At 39.9% G+C, this 17,177-nt stretch overlaps 2 protein-coding genes across 2 annotated transcripts in view; one reads left to right on the top strand and one right to left on the bottom strand.

Moving 5' to 3' along the window:
* The window catches only part of HOATZ (HOATZ cilia and flagella associated protein), a 33,716-nt gene extending 24,141 nt beyond the window's left edge, over window positions 1-9,575 (bottom strand). The window contains exons 1-3 of the mRNA XM_066360760.1: window positions 9,382-9,575; window positions 4,799-5,217; window positions 3,239-3,300 (exon numbers count right to left, since the gene is read on the bottom strand). Of these exons, the coding sequence (XP_066216857.1) occupies window positions 3,239-3,300; window positions 4,799-5,024 (288 nt within the window). The 5' untranslated portion in view covers window positions 5,025-5,217; window positions 9,382-9,575. The remainder of the gene's footprint in view (window positions 1-3,238; window positions 3,301-4,798; window positions 5,218-9,381) is intronic.
* A 6,480-nt stretch (window positions 9,576-16,055) lies between these two features.
* BTG4 (BTG anti-proliferation factor 4) overlaps window positions 16,056-17,177 on the top strand; it is a 32,418-nt gene continuing 31,296 nt past the window's right edge. Inside the window, exon 1 of the mRNA XM_066360759.1 lies at window positions 16,056-16,129. The gene's annotated coding sequence lies outside the window, so the exon portion shown is untranslated. The remainder of the gene's footprint in view (window positions 16,130-17,177) is intronic.

The following is a 17,177-nucleotide window of genomic DNA, read 5'->3' as shown; positions in this document are numbered from 1 at the left end:
AGGCTTAACAAAAATATATTTCACCCACTCATCACTTTGGTAGCACATATGGGGAGGGATATGTGGCCTAGCCTAGTGGTTGGCAACCAACTGTAGAGAGCAGTTTATGATGGGGACGGGAGAGAGGTATAAAAGAAGGAAGAGAGTGGTAGGAGAAGTCAGGCCATGTCAGATTGGAAAGGAACTTAAATGCCACATAGAAGAGTTTGGTCCTGCAGAAATGGAAAGCCATGGAATAAAATAACAGTAGGTGTATAGACTGAACTCTGTTTCCCTCATATTTCTATGTTGAAGCCCTAACCTCCTAGTATAACTGAATTTGTAGATAAGGCTTTTCGGGAGGTAATAAAATAAAAGAGTATAGGGAGAGATAAATGGTGATGGAAGGAGACTTGACTTGGGGTGATGAACACACAATACAATATACAGATGATATATTATAGAAATGTGCACCTGAAACCTATATAATTAAAAAAAAATATTGCAAGAGAGAGGAAAAAAGAGAGAGAAGAAGTATCAACTCGTTGTCGTGGCACTTTAGTTGTTCAATGATTGCTTCTCATATGTGCCTGACCGTGGGGCTCCTGCCAAGCCAGGGAGCCCTTGCTCAAGCCAGCAACCTTTGGTCTTAAGCCAGTGACCATAGGTCATGTCAATGATCCCATCCTCAAGCCAGCAACCCTGTGCTCAAGCTGATGAGTCCACGCTCAAGCTGGCGACTTCAGGGTTTCAAACCTGAGCCCTCAGCATCCCAGGTCAATGCTTCATCCACTGTGCCATGAGTGGTAAGGCTGAAACTTTTATAATTTTATTAATCAATGTCACCCCAATCAATTCAATAAAAATATATAAAAAAACTAAATTATACACCCTAGCCAGCTTGCTCAGTGGATAGAGCATTGGTCCGGCATGTGAATATTTTGGTTTTCATCCCTGGTCAGGGCACACAGGAGAAACATCATCTGCTTCTCTCCCACTCCTTCCCCCCTTCTCTCCCTCTTCCCCTCTCACAGCCGGGGGCTTGATTGTTTTGAGCAAAGGCCTCAGGCACCGAGGACAGCTCAAGTTGCCTGGTGGATCCCAGTCGAGGTGCATGCAGGTGTCTATCTCTCTATCTCCCCCTTCTCACTTAAAAAAATTAACTTATCAAGGGGTGAGACCTAATATGATAGGACTAGTGTCCTTATAAGAAAGAGACATCAGTGCTTCTCCTCTGCCATGTGAGGACTCAGTGAGAAGGTGGCCATCTACAAGCCAATGCAGAGTCTTCATAAGAAACCAACTCTGATGGCACTATAATCTCAGACTTCCAGCCTCCAGAACTATGAGAGAAGAAAATTCTGTTGTTTAAATCATTTAGTCTGCGGTATTTTGTTCCAGCAGCCCCAGCAGACTAATACAGTAGAAAAGCAGCATTTAGTGCAGTACGGAGAATTGCTCTGCATATTTTTTGTTGGGTTAAATCTATACATTCTTTGAAACCAAACTCTTTTGAGAAGAGCTCTTCATTCTTTAAACTTGATTTTAATGTGCTTCAGTATATTCCCATAGTATTATGTGCATATATTTATCATAATAATGTATCATAATTCTTGAGTTTAATTGGCTATCTTCCCCACTAGATTGTAAACTCCTTGAGATCAAGAATCACATCTTATCTTTACATTCCCAGCATCTAGTACAGTACTTGGCACAGAGCACGTTCTCAATAGCTATCTGTGGAATTAAGGAATTCCTAAGTCAATAGAAGAATGCGAGGCAAAGAAACCAGTTCTAAGAGTTCTAAGACTACTAATATAGTAGTCCATTAGCAGAACATCACCTGTAACTCATACCATATGGTCTTCATTGTATGACAAAAGATAAAAAATTTGATAATACTTTAACCTTTTATATCTAATCCCTCCCCAAAATAAAATTAAATGAAACCTTAACTCCAAAAGTGCTGAAAAAGTTGATTTTTAATGATTTTTTGCCTCTAAAATATTAGGCTCCTTCCCTCCCTTTAAATCCTAATATAAATAAATATACAGTGTCTAATATCCTCAAGAGAGAGAAAAAATGCTGACTATTTTTAATTACCTAATTTATTTGGAGGAATCACCAACAGCCTATAAAGTGAATTAATGTGATCAGCAAACCCAAATGCATTGTTTTATAATTTATGCAGAATTCCCGATAAGTCTTTCAGAGTTTGCCAATATGTGTGCAATGATTAAAGACATTAGGCCAAAGCAAATACTCTGTCTTTGCCTTTAAAGTACAGGAACAGTTACAGGACTGGAATTTATCCATTAATCAAACAAAATATTTCTATAAATCACTGCATTAATTGCTGAGTTAAAGGCTGTGACCACATCATGAAAAGCAAACAAAGGATATTACCAAAAAGAGATGTGTTTAGTTGATCTGACACCACCAATGTGTTTAATTTCAACCCTTAGTGAAAATGGTTCTAGATAACAGACTTACTCCTCTGATCATTTCACTTTTATCTATTAAGACAGTCAATTATATTTATCTTTTTGTACTCTCACAATATTTCTGTTCTTGGAGCATGAGTTGGTGCCTTATTGGATGGAAAGTATGTGAATACATTTTTCTCCATTATTCTGTTGTTCCTATACTTCCTTGGGCTTTTGCAGAGACTAAGAATAGTCAAAAATTTAATCAAATTTATTTTTTTCTCTTCTTTCTTCCTCTTTTTTCTTTTGTGTGAGAGAGAAGAGAAAGAGACAGGAAGAGAGAGAGATAAGATGCATCAACTCATAGTTGCATCACTTTAGTTGTTCATTGATTGCTTCTCATATGTGTCTTGACTGGGGGTGGGGGAGGTTCCAGCTGAGCCAGTGATCCCTTGCTCAAGCCAGTGACCTTGGGTTTGAGCCAGTGACCAAGGGATCACTTTGATGATCCCATGTTCAAGCCAGTGGCTCCTTGCTTAAATTGGTGAGCCTGCACTCAAGCCAGATGAGCCCATGCTCAAGCCAGTGACCTCAGGGTTTTGAACCAGGGTCCTCAGTCTCCCAGTTCGACACACTCTATCCACTTCGCCACCACCAGTTAGGCTAATGAATTTTTTAATCTTCAATTAAAATTCTAATAATGGTTTTCCATTTGCTCAAGCAGATATACCAGAAATAAAAAGTTCTTAATATACATATGTTAAAAAATGAATAATTGGGATTATTTAGAAAATATAATGAAAATCCGATGACCTTCTGAGATGTTGGCCTACCTTTTGGAGATACTTTTCTTTCTCCTCCATCTTTAGGGTTTCAGCAATGACATCTGTATCCTCTAAAGAAAATAAATTCAGATTCAATCTGAAATAATTTTTATCATAATTTTACAATAATATTGATATAAAGTTGCATAAAGATTAAAAGGTAATACATAGAGTAGGAAGGTGGACACAAATACATAGTGTCTTAAAACTTTATAAACCAGATTCATAAAAGATTAGAGATGGAATTAATTAGCTATGGCTGTGAGGATCTGGTAATCTCTTTAGAAGATGAGCAAGCCTGAGCTTAGAGACAAGGAAAGGTCTCTAAAAAGAATGTATTTGCAGTATCAGAGATTCCAATTTCTACATTCTTATTCAACACATTATAGAAATTTAGGTATTTTCCTTTGAATAAATAGGGTGGTTCCTGAGGTAGGGTGTTAGTATGCAATTCAGAAAGTTATGCCAACGTGTAAAGTTGTATCCTTTTACTTACTACCTATTTTCTGAAGAATCTCAGAATCAGGATGTTGAAAGGTATGATATTGATACTTGGTACTTTCTGTTTTCCTCAAGGTCAAAAGACTGTAAGTAATTTTTCTCTAAAGATGACAAAAGAATAGAAATCTCTGGGAAACCACAGGATTAAATGTAACTTAAGTTTTCTATGCCTACAAAATTGCATAATAACAGTTTCCACAGCTTTGGCTTTACTTAAGTCTTACGGGCCAGGGAACTTGTCTCTTCATGTTCAGTCCGCCTTCAATTTCCTCTAGGGATCTCATGTTTGCACTCAATTGTGTGCATACCTATTTTTAATATCCTTTCAGCCAGTATATAATATTTCCCCAGATTATTCTATACCCTTTGGCCAAATAGATGCCGAAGCCTAAAGGGATATTTTAGGATGTACTTTTGGATGTAACAGAGATACCATTGATCCTTTTTGGATAGGATTGCTGAGAAGTTTAAAGAACTATTTATGTAGGGTCTTGACATTTCAAATGGAAGATTCTTATTTTAGAATTAGGTTTGATAGACAGATGGATAAAGAAGATGTGGTACATGTATACAATGGGATATTAACCATAAAAACGAATGAAATCTTGCCACCTGCAACAACGTGGATGGACCTGGAGGGTGTTGTGCTAAGTGAAATAAGTCAAACAGAGAAAGACAAATACCACATGACTTCACTTATATGTGGAATCTAAAACAAAAGAAACAAACAAAACAGAAACAGAAACAAACTCCTAGATACAGAGAACAAATTGATGTTGCCAATGGAAAGAAGGTTAGGGGGATGGATGAAAAAGGTGATGGAGTTGATAAGTACAAACTATGTAGGATGAGCACTAAATTCACAGGGGAGGGGTATCATTTGGTAAGTTATATAAATGCCTAATCACAATGTTGTACACTTGAAACTAATATAATATTGAATATCAACTATAATTAAAAATCATTTAAAAAGAATTCTGTTCAGTAGTTTCTCCTGGGAGAAGTTCTGGTATCTTCCATAGTAGTCAGAGTGGAGGCAGAAATGACCAACAGGAGGTGAGCACTCACCAGCGCCACCGCTCTTACGGAACCGCACCGTGGGCCGAAGCTGACTGCGAGCTCCGGACAGCACCAACTGGGATTCCTTAGGAGAATACATTGAAGCCGCGGTCCAAAACTGCTTGGCCAAGTTAATGTCCTTTTCTGAAGAGCCCGTGAACACCAGCAATCCCTGGGGACAAATTTCACAGGACTCCTTTGCGCCGCTGGGACTTTCACTGGGCCTCGTATCCATGGTAATTGAGGACGCTTCTCCAAACTCCCCGGCCCCTCTCCCAGCCCCGCCCCTCGGAGACTCGTCAAATTGGCAACAACCGGCCTCTAGAAGCCCTCAGTTTTCTCCGTAGATGTTGGGGTCCCGGCGTCCGTTAGTGGGCCTTCTTAAGTCCACTTCTGCAGTGATCACAGGCTTCGGGACCAGTCTTAGACTGGAAGTCGAGACAGGAGAGTTAAAACATCAATTTGGGGGCGTGTCCTGACCTTTTGGAGTCAGTGGGGAGGCACTTGGCTCCCAAGGCTAGTCAGTCAGCTTTCTACCCGCCTCCCCATTCTTCAGCTTCTAGCCACCAAAAGATATCTAAATAAAGCTGTCAATTCCTTAGCCCCACGGCACACCCCCAACTTCCACACCAGATTGCCATAGCTCAGCACCCCCTAGGGAAAGTTCTGGGCCTGCTTTGGTTGGTGAATTAAATAGGGCGGTTAGCATCATATTAGAGGTCTGAACTGGGCCGATGGGTACTCATGTACCCATGAGTAGTTTGTAGTGTAATCCCCTCCCTCATCCTTTAAGCCAAATCTTAGGAAAAAAAGCTGGATTTAGATTGTATGTACTTATGGGTCCCACTAAAAGCTACCTAGACTGCAACAGTTATAAACGATTATTTAAAAGAAGGAAATACTCTGATAGGTGAACTCAGTCACAAAAAATATTTTAGGAAAAGTTTTGTTAATGTGGCCTTATAAAAATATTAACAAGTGCTTGTGAATAGCTTTCCCAGGAGGTTTTATCTAGGAACAATTTAATCACTTCAGTGATAAGAAAGTTGTAATTACTGTGGCAGGAATTGAGGTGATTCTCATAAAGGCAACTTAGGAAACGAACACATGCTAATAACCACGATTTATGACGTTGTGGCACTTTATTCTTTCCAAATATTAATACAGTCTCGTAGAAAAGATACTTCAAAAGTTGATCATCATAAGCCTCTACAATGCCATAGGTCCCCAGGTAAGGAAATCCTACTCTCCAATATATCTGAAAGTTTTCTGGTTAAAATCCTGAAGAAATATTGAAAATTTATTTATAAAAATACACATATATTACAGACGTTGTATATTTAGCAGCTAAAATGTTGATTTCTCTCTTGGCTGAACTATTGATAAAGAGGCAGCAACTAATACTAGGGCGTTTCAATCCTGCCTCCCCCCAACCCGCCCCCCACATTGATATGCACAGGTAGCTCATTTGGATGAATTCCTAAATCTTTTTACCTGGCCGTGTGGTTAGTGATTGGTACTATTAGCAATCAGCTAACTACACTGCCTAGTAACTAGACTCACAGAAAAAAAAAAGCTTATTTCCATCATAAACCGAAGCCTCAAGTTGGCGCCCCATGCATTGTGATAGGCAAATCACTGGTTCAGCCGTAGCTTACTTAGCTCACTTTAGTTGGTGGGTTTGTGAACACCTTACTAAATTATGAAAAATAGGCACGATGAATCACAAGCTATACAGCATTAAACGTTGCATAGGGGGCTCCTCCCAGCAGTTTAAAAATCTGTATCTTAACAATTAAAGCCATTAAAACCCATATATTTCGCTTTCCTTTCATAGGATTGTGCAATCTTGCTTTCACTCCTAGAGAAGGGAACATTTTAAGTATCTAGAAGCAGCAGCCGCCGGAATTTGCAGGCGTTTACTCGCACTTGGGCAACGCTCTCCACGAGCAGCGCAAGGCCCATCAATTGCTGACGCATCAGATCTCGAAGCGCAGGTTTTGCCGCCGAGGGTAGGCGATCTCCTCCCGGCGGGGCGGCAGGTGATGCTGTGCCTTGTTTTGATGGCAGTGGAGTTAGTGATTGCAAGCATCAGAGTACAATCAGCTAATTACACTGCCTACAAACCGAGCACCGGGCGCCCGCGGGCTGCAGCTCCCGGACGGTCCGCAGCGCCGACGCGGTGTTTCCGAGCAGGGACCCTATAGTCGACCAGGGACGACGCCCGAAGTGCCTGGGCGCGAGGCCCAGGGCGAGGGTCTCTGGAGGACGCCGCCAGACCCACCGGGGACCCTTGCCCTGCCCGCAGGTTGCGCTGCCCCCGCAGGATTCGCCGCGCCCGCTTGGCGTGTCACAGCCGGCGGGCGGCGCTCCAGAGTAGGCCTGCAAAACGGGGCCGGGCCGGGCCCCGCAAGCCCGGGTGACTCTCGGGAGCGCCCTGCGGGCTGACTTCACCTCTGCTTCGGGTCCCGGTTTCCGGCCTCGGGTGCCCCGCAGACTCCCGCACTTCCCAGGGCAGGTTCCCTTCCCTTTTCCTTTCCCTGGCGCTTTCTCGGCTGGGCTCCCACCTGCCGCACCCCCAAGCCGGCGGCCCCATACTACTTATCTACAGTTCCCAGCCCAAGCCCTAGAGCCGGCTCTCTCAACCCCACTCGCCCTGCAGCTCTGAGCTGCCGAGTGACCGTGGCCGTGGTGAGCCAACCGCCCTTGGAACCCCGCGGGCAGAGGGGCGGGGCGAGCACGAGCTGGGGCCGGGTGGGGGAGGGGCCGGGTGGGGGAGGGGCGGGGTGGAGGAGTCAAGGAAGCTGCGAGAAGGGGCGGAGGGTCGGCCCCTGTGGGGAAGAGGCTCAGGACGCCAATGCACAGGTTCTTGAAAGTTTCTGTACCCAATAAGACAGGAAGAACAAAGAGCGCCTTATTCCCTCTTCCTCTTCAAGAAGCCCCGCAAGCCCACTTTTCATGCCTATCCCGGTTAGGGAAGACAGTTTGCTGGGTACCAAACTAAAGGCTGAATTTTCCAAATGGAGATAGGCCTGCATATCCATCCTGCGATGTGCAGAGTACTGACTGAGAGTTTCACTTACACTCTTGCATTCCTCATATCTTTGGAGGGCCATGCGGTGAGGTGGAAGGTTGGGTCTTCTCTGTAGTCAAATATTGAGCCAGCCAGTTTGTTAGATAAAAATATGGTCCTCATGAGATCAAGGCCTCAGTTTTGCATTATCAAGATCTGCTTTAAGCAAAACTGTTCCTATTTCCAGCACATATTTATTTAATTGCCAACTATGTGTTCAGCACCAAAGGTTTATCCCACTCTCCAGGCTTACAATCTAGGTGGTAACAAAAAGTGAACACATTATTTAATGTCCAAGACAGTATATAATAAATTACTAAACTGGGTAGAGACAGAAGGTGATAGGGTGGACATGGAGCAGTGCAATTGGTCAGGGAAGAAGGTTCATGGACTTGAGTAGGTCCTGGAAGCAAGACTAAAGACTAAATTTGGACATTCAGGGTGAGGTCTGGAAAGGCCAGAGAATATTTTGTGACCAGTTCCATTTTCTTACGCTCACAGTGTCACCTTTGATGTAGATGTGCTTATGTGTGTATTTGGAGTAGATGGGGCAAAGAGGACAATTATAGAGAACTTCTGGGAGGCCTCTTCTAATAATTGTTTCTTTAGTTATTCCTTCCACCCTTTTTCTTCAATGAATGAATCAGAAGAGGATAAAGAATATTCTCTGATTACATACTTTGTGGAAAATTGGAAGTAGCTCCCCTACCCCTAATATAGTCTTCATGAACCCAGTATAGTGCATTATTGTTGACCCTGAAAGCTTAGTTTTAAATTATTTTCCACAAAGGAAAGCTTCCCAGCTATGGATTGATTTCCTAAACCCAGCAAATGATCTTGTAGATGCCACTAGTAACATAGATGGGCAGGTGATCATTCACACACATTACAAACTCACTATTAATACTCCAGAAGAACTTCCCAAGGATAAGTTTTAATAGGTTATAGCATTATCTTTGAATATGAAAGCATATATTTTGGTCAAATTCATCATTTGTTCTATGAACACCAAAGTGAAGAATAAGAAACCAAAATCAAGTATAAAATGTACAGTTCTGAAAACGCTAATATAAAAATTAACTTGCAAAGTTAAATTGCAAAAGACAGGTCATTTACAACTAACTATAATTTGTATTCATTTTGTCTTTGGGAGAGGCATAATATTGCAGGACACATTATATTAATCTCTTATATGCCTTTAAAAATGTACAATAATCCAAGCCATCCCAGGCAACACCCTTGAAATCAGAGCTAATTATCCTCTGAGCTCTCTAGAGATAACTGTACAGCCAATTTTGCATTTTATAGTTACATATATTGATACATATATAAATAAAGTCAGGAACAAAATACCCTCCATTCCATTAGTAATATGCTGCCTTTTTAGTCTTGATTAGGGCATAGTTACAAAAACAATTCTGTTCTTTCATATTGTTAGTCATTTTTTTCCCAATACAAGACTTAATGCCTCTTTCTGATTGATATTTTATGATTGTTAGCTGAATCTTGCATGTCTTACCTCAGCTGCATTGCTGCCATCCAAGGCAATGGCTGTGGTAGATGCCTTGAAATTTAGGTTTTTAAAAGTTTTCTTCTAATTAATTAAAAAAATATAAAAGTCACCAAGATGCATTGCCTACTAAAATAAAATTTTTAAAGGCAGTTTATTTTGTAGGTAGTACAACTAAAAAAGTGAAACGAGAAAAAAGTGTGTGTGTGTGTGTAGCCCTGTTTTGTTTTTAGAATGCTTGTTCTTAGAGTTGTTGATTTGTCCTGCAGTTACTAGAGAAACTCCAAGGATCGCGTTCCCTTTATGGTTCATGTCCAGGCATGCCTGGAGACCAGGGAGACCACGGTTTAATCTAGGTAAGAATGCCTGTGGTGTTTAAAATGCCCAAACACAAGATTGTGTTTGTCTTAGACGGCACCAGGAAGGTACCTTTTGGTGGAATTATTTACTGTTTTATTCAATTTCTGGGTTTCTGGTGAACAGTGAGATGGGGAAGGAGCCCTGAAGAAAGGAGGTGGGATTGGTGATTAGAAGGAAACCAAGAAGAGTGTGGAAAACAAACAGCTTCTGCTTTAGCTTTGACAAATTTACAGGGGCTAAATTTACCACCCCTGCATGAAAGACTAGAATTGATGGAAGCCGGGAATTACAAAAGATGGAGACAACTCACTCCCTTCTTTCTACACATACGAACACACCAGCTGAGCTTTGTCTATTTTACACAGCTTTTGAAGTGTGTTGTTAGGGAGAAGAAAGTGAAGAATCAGGCCAATTAGAAATTATTGGAGTTTATCAGCTTCTTCTTCAACTTGTTTTTTTAAATGTGTGTTTTTCTCTTAGGAAATATAAAACCATGTTTTGATTTTTATAGAAATCAATAGATGTCAGATTCTCTTATTAACATTCATGATATTACATTTAGGAACTAGCTTATGTGTTGAAGCAAGATTGAAGTCAGCTCAGTGCCTTTGAAGAACTAAACATCAATGAATCTGTTTAATTATGAGAGATTTTCTCTTTCTAGCTAAAAGGAACTGCCAGTGGTTTGCATAATTTTATACTTCTGATTCCATTTCATTGTACTCTCACTAGTAAGAGTGCACCAGATTCTTAATTAGCTCCTTGTGTATATTTATTGGTTGATAATGTTGCTTTCAATATGGAAATGTTAAAATAATCTTTTAGTAAATCAGAAACAATCTAAAAATGGGCTTTATAATTAAAGTTCCTTGAGCTCTTAGCAGTACAGAGTAATCATGTTACATATTTACCATCTTCAGGGTTTTAAGATCTAGTTGGAGAGATACACAATTTGTAAATATAGATATTTGAGATAGAGTACAGTCATCCCTTGGTATCCACAGGAGATTGGTTCTAGGACCCCACGGGATACCAGAATCTGCAGGTGCTCAAGTTCCTTATATAAAATGGTGTAGTGTTTGTATAAATATATAACCTACATACAACTTTCTGTATACTTTACCTGGTTACTTATAATACCTAATACAATGTAAATGCTATGTAAATAATTGTATCGGGCCCTGGCCTGTTGGCTCAGTGGTAGAGCGTCGGCCTGGCGTGCAGAAGTCCTGGGTACAATTCCCGGCCAGGGCACACAGGAGAAGCGCCCATCTGCTTCTCCACCCCTCCCCCTCTCCTTCCTCTCTGTCTCTCTCTTCCCCTCCCACAGCCGAGGCTTCATTGGAGCAAAGATGGCCTGGGCGCTGGGGATGGCTCCTTGGCCCCAGGCGCTAGAGTGGCTCTGGTCACGGCAGAGCTATGCCCCGGAGGGGCAGAGCATCGCCCCCTGGTGGGCAGAGCATCGCCCCCTGGTGGGCGTGCCAGGTGGATCCCGGTTGAGCGCATGCGGGAGTCTGTCTGACTGTCTCTCCCCGTTTCTAGCTTTGGAAAAAATACAAAAATAATAATAATAATAATAATTGTATCATTTAGGGAATAATGACAAAAGAGTCTGTGCATATTCAGTACAGACACACCATCCTAAGTACATGTCAGCAGTAGTTTAACATTTAAAAAATCTATATTATTGATCCATAGTTGGTTGAATCTGAGGAAGCAGAACCCATGGATATGGAAGACCAATTATATATTAACTATATTAATATATACAATATAATGTATATATTATTTATATATTTATATTGCATATAATTATATTGAGTACCAAGATGGTACTTAATTATTATGTGTTTAGGTTTAGGCATGTTTAGTTTTAGGTAATAAAAGGACATTGCGGTGGTATTAGGTACAGAGTTGGAATTCTGGAAAGAGACTGGAACTAAAAAGATTTTCTGGTTTTCTGAAGCTGTAATAAAGCTGTGAGGGTAAGTGAGATCTCCAAGAGAGCAATCTGGTTTTATTTTTTCATTGCTCCTCCAGCAATTGTTATGGTTCACTCTGGACAGCAAAGGTGACTAGTAGTAATGTGTTATTTTCACATAATAGGGAATAGAATGAGGAAACTAGAATTGTGACCAACCTTGAGAGCATCTATCTCCTATTTAAGGGCTGGCAAGGGGAAGTAAATATTGAGAAGGATTAGTCTACAGGGAGAAGCAGAAGAGAGGATTCTCATAGAAGCCAAGTTGTTTTAAACAGGGTCATATACACATATGAAACCAAGAGTAACCACTGCCTTGGCACCACCACATCATACGCTTTGGTCAGTGGAATTAGCCATAGGGCAGCAGATGATTGCACTGACTCTTCCAGAATGTTTTGTCTCAGTGTTTGATGCAGTGAATCAGTAAAGGATCCATAAACTTTTCTATTAATAAATAGATTAACTTTCCTGGACACTTTCCACCACTGATTAGTCCCTGTCACTTCTTAAAAAACAAACAAAAAAACCTCAGCTAGATTTTTAAGAATGATAAGAGGTAAGTTTAAGGTTCAGTACAACTAACAAGAAATCAGGGTGCACAGCTGAAGAAAATCTATTCTCCATAAAAGTTCTGGGATATGTTCTGTAATTCTAAGAGCCAAAAAAATAAAATTGGCTGATTATCTTGCTAATTATTTAATTTACAAGCATGAAAATACTTTATGCTATTTTTTTAAAGCATCTCTCTATGTCTAATTATTCATATTTCTCTCTTTGGCACTTAATCCTTTTCTCTAGGTGGATTTATACTTTTTACTTATAAAAAATTACATAGCTTTCATTTGTTATCTTTATTTCCTCTAATCCATAGAATGTATTTCAAGAATTTCAACATGATTAATGTGAATAAAATTCACATTATCTTTCCCCTCTCAGCTCATCTATAGCTTGTTTAAATCTCATGCTCAAATCCTATTTCTTGGGGGTAAAATTTTCCTTGGTGCCTTTAGCTCATCTTGATCTTTTCCTCCTCTAATTCCTTTTGTCTTTAGTCTATTTACTCTGCGATTAGTATCTTCCATTAGCAAGGGAGCATTATTCTTCAATATCTAATTGTATTTTGAAAGAAAGCATTTGTAATAGTAGAGTGCGCTGGTATATATAACACACAATTATTATATTAGCACAGCATATTGTCTATACATTTTCTTACACCCTGAATTCTTTTTAGTGGACTACCTTTCTTTTCATATTGACATGCATAATGCCATTTACATTATGAGTGCTCAATAATTCACACAGAAGATTCAAATAGTCAGAAAAATGCTTACCATAAATAAAGCACTGTATGGTAATTTTATGAGAAAGAAGTATTGTGTAGTTTAAGGTTCATTTATCATTATGAGTTTCACTTAGATTTGGCAGCTCTACTTTAATTTCTTTTGGGTTCAAGTGAACATTGCCTGACTGTACAATTTTACTAGGTAACATTTGGGTGTATGGATTTTGTTTCAATAATTAATGTAACTTCCTTAATATGTGATTTGAACACAATGGGATTGAGTTTATGCATGGGTTGCAGAATATTTCATCACTATATAAAATAGTGTTACTTAGTTGCTTTTATAAAAAAAATACATTTTTCTGTCTGAAATAAGATTTTTGCTAAAACATCTGCATTTTTTCTCTCATTATCAATGACACGCACTTGCAAATGGGTGGATGAGCCTAGGGATATAATTTACAACTTAAGGAAGGGAAGCTAATGAAATCAGATAGGTCTGATTATAAGACTAGTTATGATAATCAAAAGTCCAGTGAATCTAATGTTTAATTTTTAGATGACATTTTAAATTATTTTTTATTTTTTTAGTGAGAGTGAGAGAAAGAGGAACTGACAGGGACAGACAGACAGAAAAGGAAGATGATGAAAAGTATTAACTTTGTTGTGGCACTTTAGTTGTTCATTGATTAGTTTCTCATATGTGCCTTGACCAGGGGCTCCAGCTGAGCCAGTGACCCCTTGCTCAAGCCAGTGCCATCTGGGCTCAAGCCAGCAACCTTGGGCTTCAAACCAGTGACCTTTGGGCTCAAACCAGTGACCCTGGAATTATGTGTATGATCCCACACTCAAGCTGGTGACCTGGCACTTGAGCCAGGTGAGCTTGTGCTCAAGCTGGGTTTCAAACCTGGGCCCTCAGCATCCCAGATCGATGCTCTATCCACTGCACCACCGTCTGGTCAGGCTATTTTGTCTATTTTTAACTGTTATGTGCAAAAATATTTTTATTTTATAGCTGAAGTTTAGATAAAGCCAAGAAGGCAAATGTGGAATGAGATTTTCAAGGTTTACCTTTATTGATGAATCTTGTGGGGCTTGAAGATAGGTTTGCAGTCAAATTGAATTCATATTAAAATAAAGAAATGCAATTCTAAAAACTGTTACTTGTACAAGGTCATTCTGGTCACTTTCATGTTTTATACCATTTGATTTTTTGTTACAGGAGGTAGAATGCCTTTGATACTCCCCTTGGTTCTGTTCTTCATCTTCACTCCGAATGGCCAGAGAGATCCCATGTTTCTCGTTTTCTATGGTGCCTCCTGCCTTAACCAGAGTTCTTCCCCTCTTCCCAACATCTCCAGAAACAGCATGATCCCTTTATTCTATTATGGATAACTCATTTGACACTTCCAAAAGGAAATCATGAAAAGACAATGTTAATCAAGGGAATAAATGTCTTATAATCAGAATATTTGGCCTCACATAAAAATGGTGGAAAGCTATTTTCCTTGTTCAAATTTCAGCAGCCATTTGCTATTCTATCTGTATATAAGGCTGGCTTAGGCTGGCTCAGGCTAGACATTATGCTAAATTCTAATATCCTTTCAATGGACATCACTACCTAGATGTTTCATTGCCATTGAACACTCAGTATACCTTAATCTGAACCAACCATTGTTCTTTTTATCTTGGCTCTTTTTCTGAATTTGATTATTTCAGTGATAACATTATTGTCTTGGTTACTAATGCTTGAAACTTGGAGTAATTTTTGAGTATTGGATTTCTCAAACTTCATATTCAAAAGCTGCTGTGTGCATATCTGATTTCCTTCTCTAGATTATAAACCTCTTAAAAGGCAGATATATATTTTTTCAACTCTATAGCACTTAGCAGAGTCTAGTATGTGGTTAATGGTCAGTAAATAGTCACTGAGTAAAGGTTAATTATAACAGAAGGGTTGGTTGTCACTAATGTGTAGGAGGTGATTTAAATAAAGTGTTTAAAATAATCATAAACAAGTAACTGAAGGAAGTCTTGTGTTACGTTTAGTTTCTCTTTGCTTGTTCTTCCCTGAAATTTAAGTGCATTGTTATCCTACTTCCTATTTCTACTTCCAAGGCCTGCCTGGGCCTGTTCAGAAAATAATGGTAGGAGAGTGTTCAAAAGCTTATCAGCTAATGTGATTCACTAACTCAAAGTACAATAGAACAGTATGGCATCTGGGAAGGGGAAAGAATAAAAGAAATATTAAATATTTGACACAATTTAAATATTATCCATGCAAACACGAATCATTTGAAACAGAAGAATGTATGTGCTAGTGTAGATGTTGCCTTGATTTCTGAAGCAAATTATATTTAAGCAATATATGAGTAGCCTTGCTTTCAATTTTGTTATTTCTAATATAAATTTAAAAAGTCTCTTAGCAAAAGTGATCCTAGCAAAGGTGAGGATAAAAAGAGAAGATGCAAAATTTTTATAATAATATTTGTTAGGCTTAAGGCATTACTAAGCAATCAAAAGTATAAAGTAATTCAATTTTTTTTGACAGCTGGGAGAGCTCTAGCTTAACAATATTTTACCTTTGCTGCACATTAGAACTACATGGGGAGTTTTTAAAATCCTGATGCCCAGGCTACACTTTAACCCAGTTAAATCAGAATGTCTGGGAGTAGAACTCAGGCATCAGTATTTTAAAAAGATATTTAGGTGATTTCAAATTGCAATTTGGGAACCCAGGCACCTGAGGAAGGGGAACAAGTAATATATCATGGAAAGTTGAAATAAGATGCTATAAAAGTGGAAGATCAAAAAGGTCTTAGTCACACATTTGTTTTTGTTTTATATTGTTCTGGGTATATAGTACTTAAACACTTACTGAATTGAACTTGCCATATTAAGTCATATCATTATTTGATGACAGCCACTGTGTTTCTATAGTCCATATATTATCATTTTTCTTAAACATTCAAGCTATTACACTAGCCAGTGCACCCCCTAGTATCTGTATTTCGTCTTCATCACTGATGAGAGTTTTAACACTTACACCACCACTCCAGCATGTTGGGAGCCATCCATATCCATTCACACTCTACTACCATGAGCAGTGAGATTTTTATTCCAGCCATCAGGTGAGTAATCCAGCTCCCAAATCCCATATTAGTGCCAGCTTTCTTAAGACATTCCCAGTACAAACTGTATTAGATTGGGTTTCATAGAAACAAACTCTGAGATCGGCGTTGCATGCAGCGGTTTACTGGGGAGTTTTCTTGAGAGATATACCTATGAATAAGTGAGAAAGAGAAGATTGAGTAGAGGGAGAGATGGACCAGTGGTTGCAATTAAAGCCTTAGCCTATTTTATAAAGAGCTCTGGAAATGGATGGCCCTTCAGAATCGTTGCAAGCTGAAGCAAGAGGACCAGGTTTCTGTTTGTCTTTGTTAGTTGGTCAATGGCTGCAGGCTACCCCTTGGGAGAGGGGCAGATAACTTTACTCTGAGGTAGTTTCTCTGAGCCATGCCCTAGGAGGTGGCAGCTATGAGCCAACAGTATCTGTTAGTTCCATCTGCTGGAGGATGGTTGTGTTGACCCTGAAGAGGGGAACTGTTATAAAGTTCAAAATGACTTATCTTTGGCAAAAGGGAGTGCTTCCTTTTTGGGTTCTTGTGTCTTCTGACACTATCCTTTGGTTTTGTATAGCTTCCTTGCTTTCTGGTATAAAATTTGCCAGGTTCTTCTAGTATATTACCTGCACTAGAATTGGAATCAGCTATTTCTCCAAGGACTTATTTTTAAAGAGGTAGTTAGAGACCACCAAAATGAATGTTAGAATTCATTAATTTTAGGCCTTCCCAATGGACAGAACTAAAAAATATATATTTTTTAAAAGAAAAAATCGCCCTGGCCGGTTGGCTCAGCGGTAGAGCGTCGGCCTAGCGTGCGGAGGACCCGGGTTCGATTCCCGGCCAGGGCACATAGGAGAAGCGCCCATTTGCTTCTCCACCCCTCCGCCGCGCTTTCCTCTCTGTCTCTCTCTTCCCCTCCCGCAGCCAAGGCTCCATTGGAGCAAAGATGGCCCGGGCGCTGGGGATGGCTCTGTGGCCTCTGCCTCAGGCGCTAGAGTGGCTCTGGTCGCAATATGGCGACGCCCAGGATGGGCAGAGCATCGCCCCCTGGTGG

The sequence above is a fragment of the Saccopteryx leptura genome, chromosome 1 (genome assembly GCF_036850995.1).
Source record: "Saccopteryx leptura isolate mSacLep1 chromosome 1, mSacLep1_pri_phased_curated, whole genome shotgun sequence".
Lineage (NCBI taxonomy): Eukaryota > Metazoa > Chordata > Mammalia > Chiroptera > Emballonuridae > Saccopteryx > Saccopteryx leptura.
Note: the sequence above shows the minus strand (reverse complement) of the source record. Positions and strands in the feature narration are given on the sequence as shown.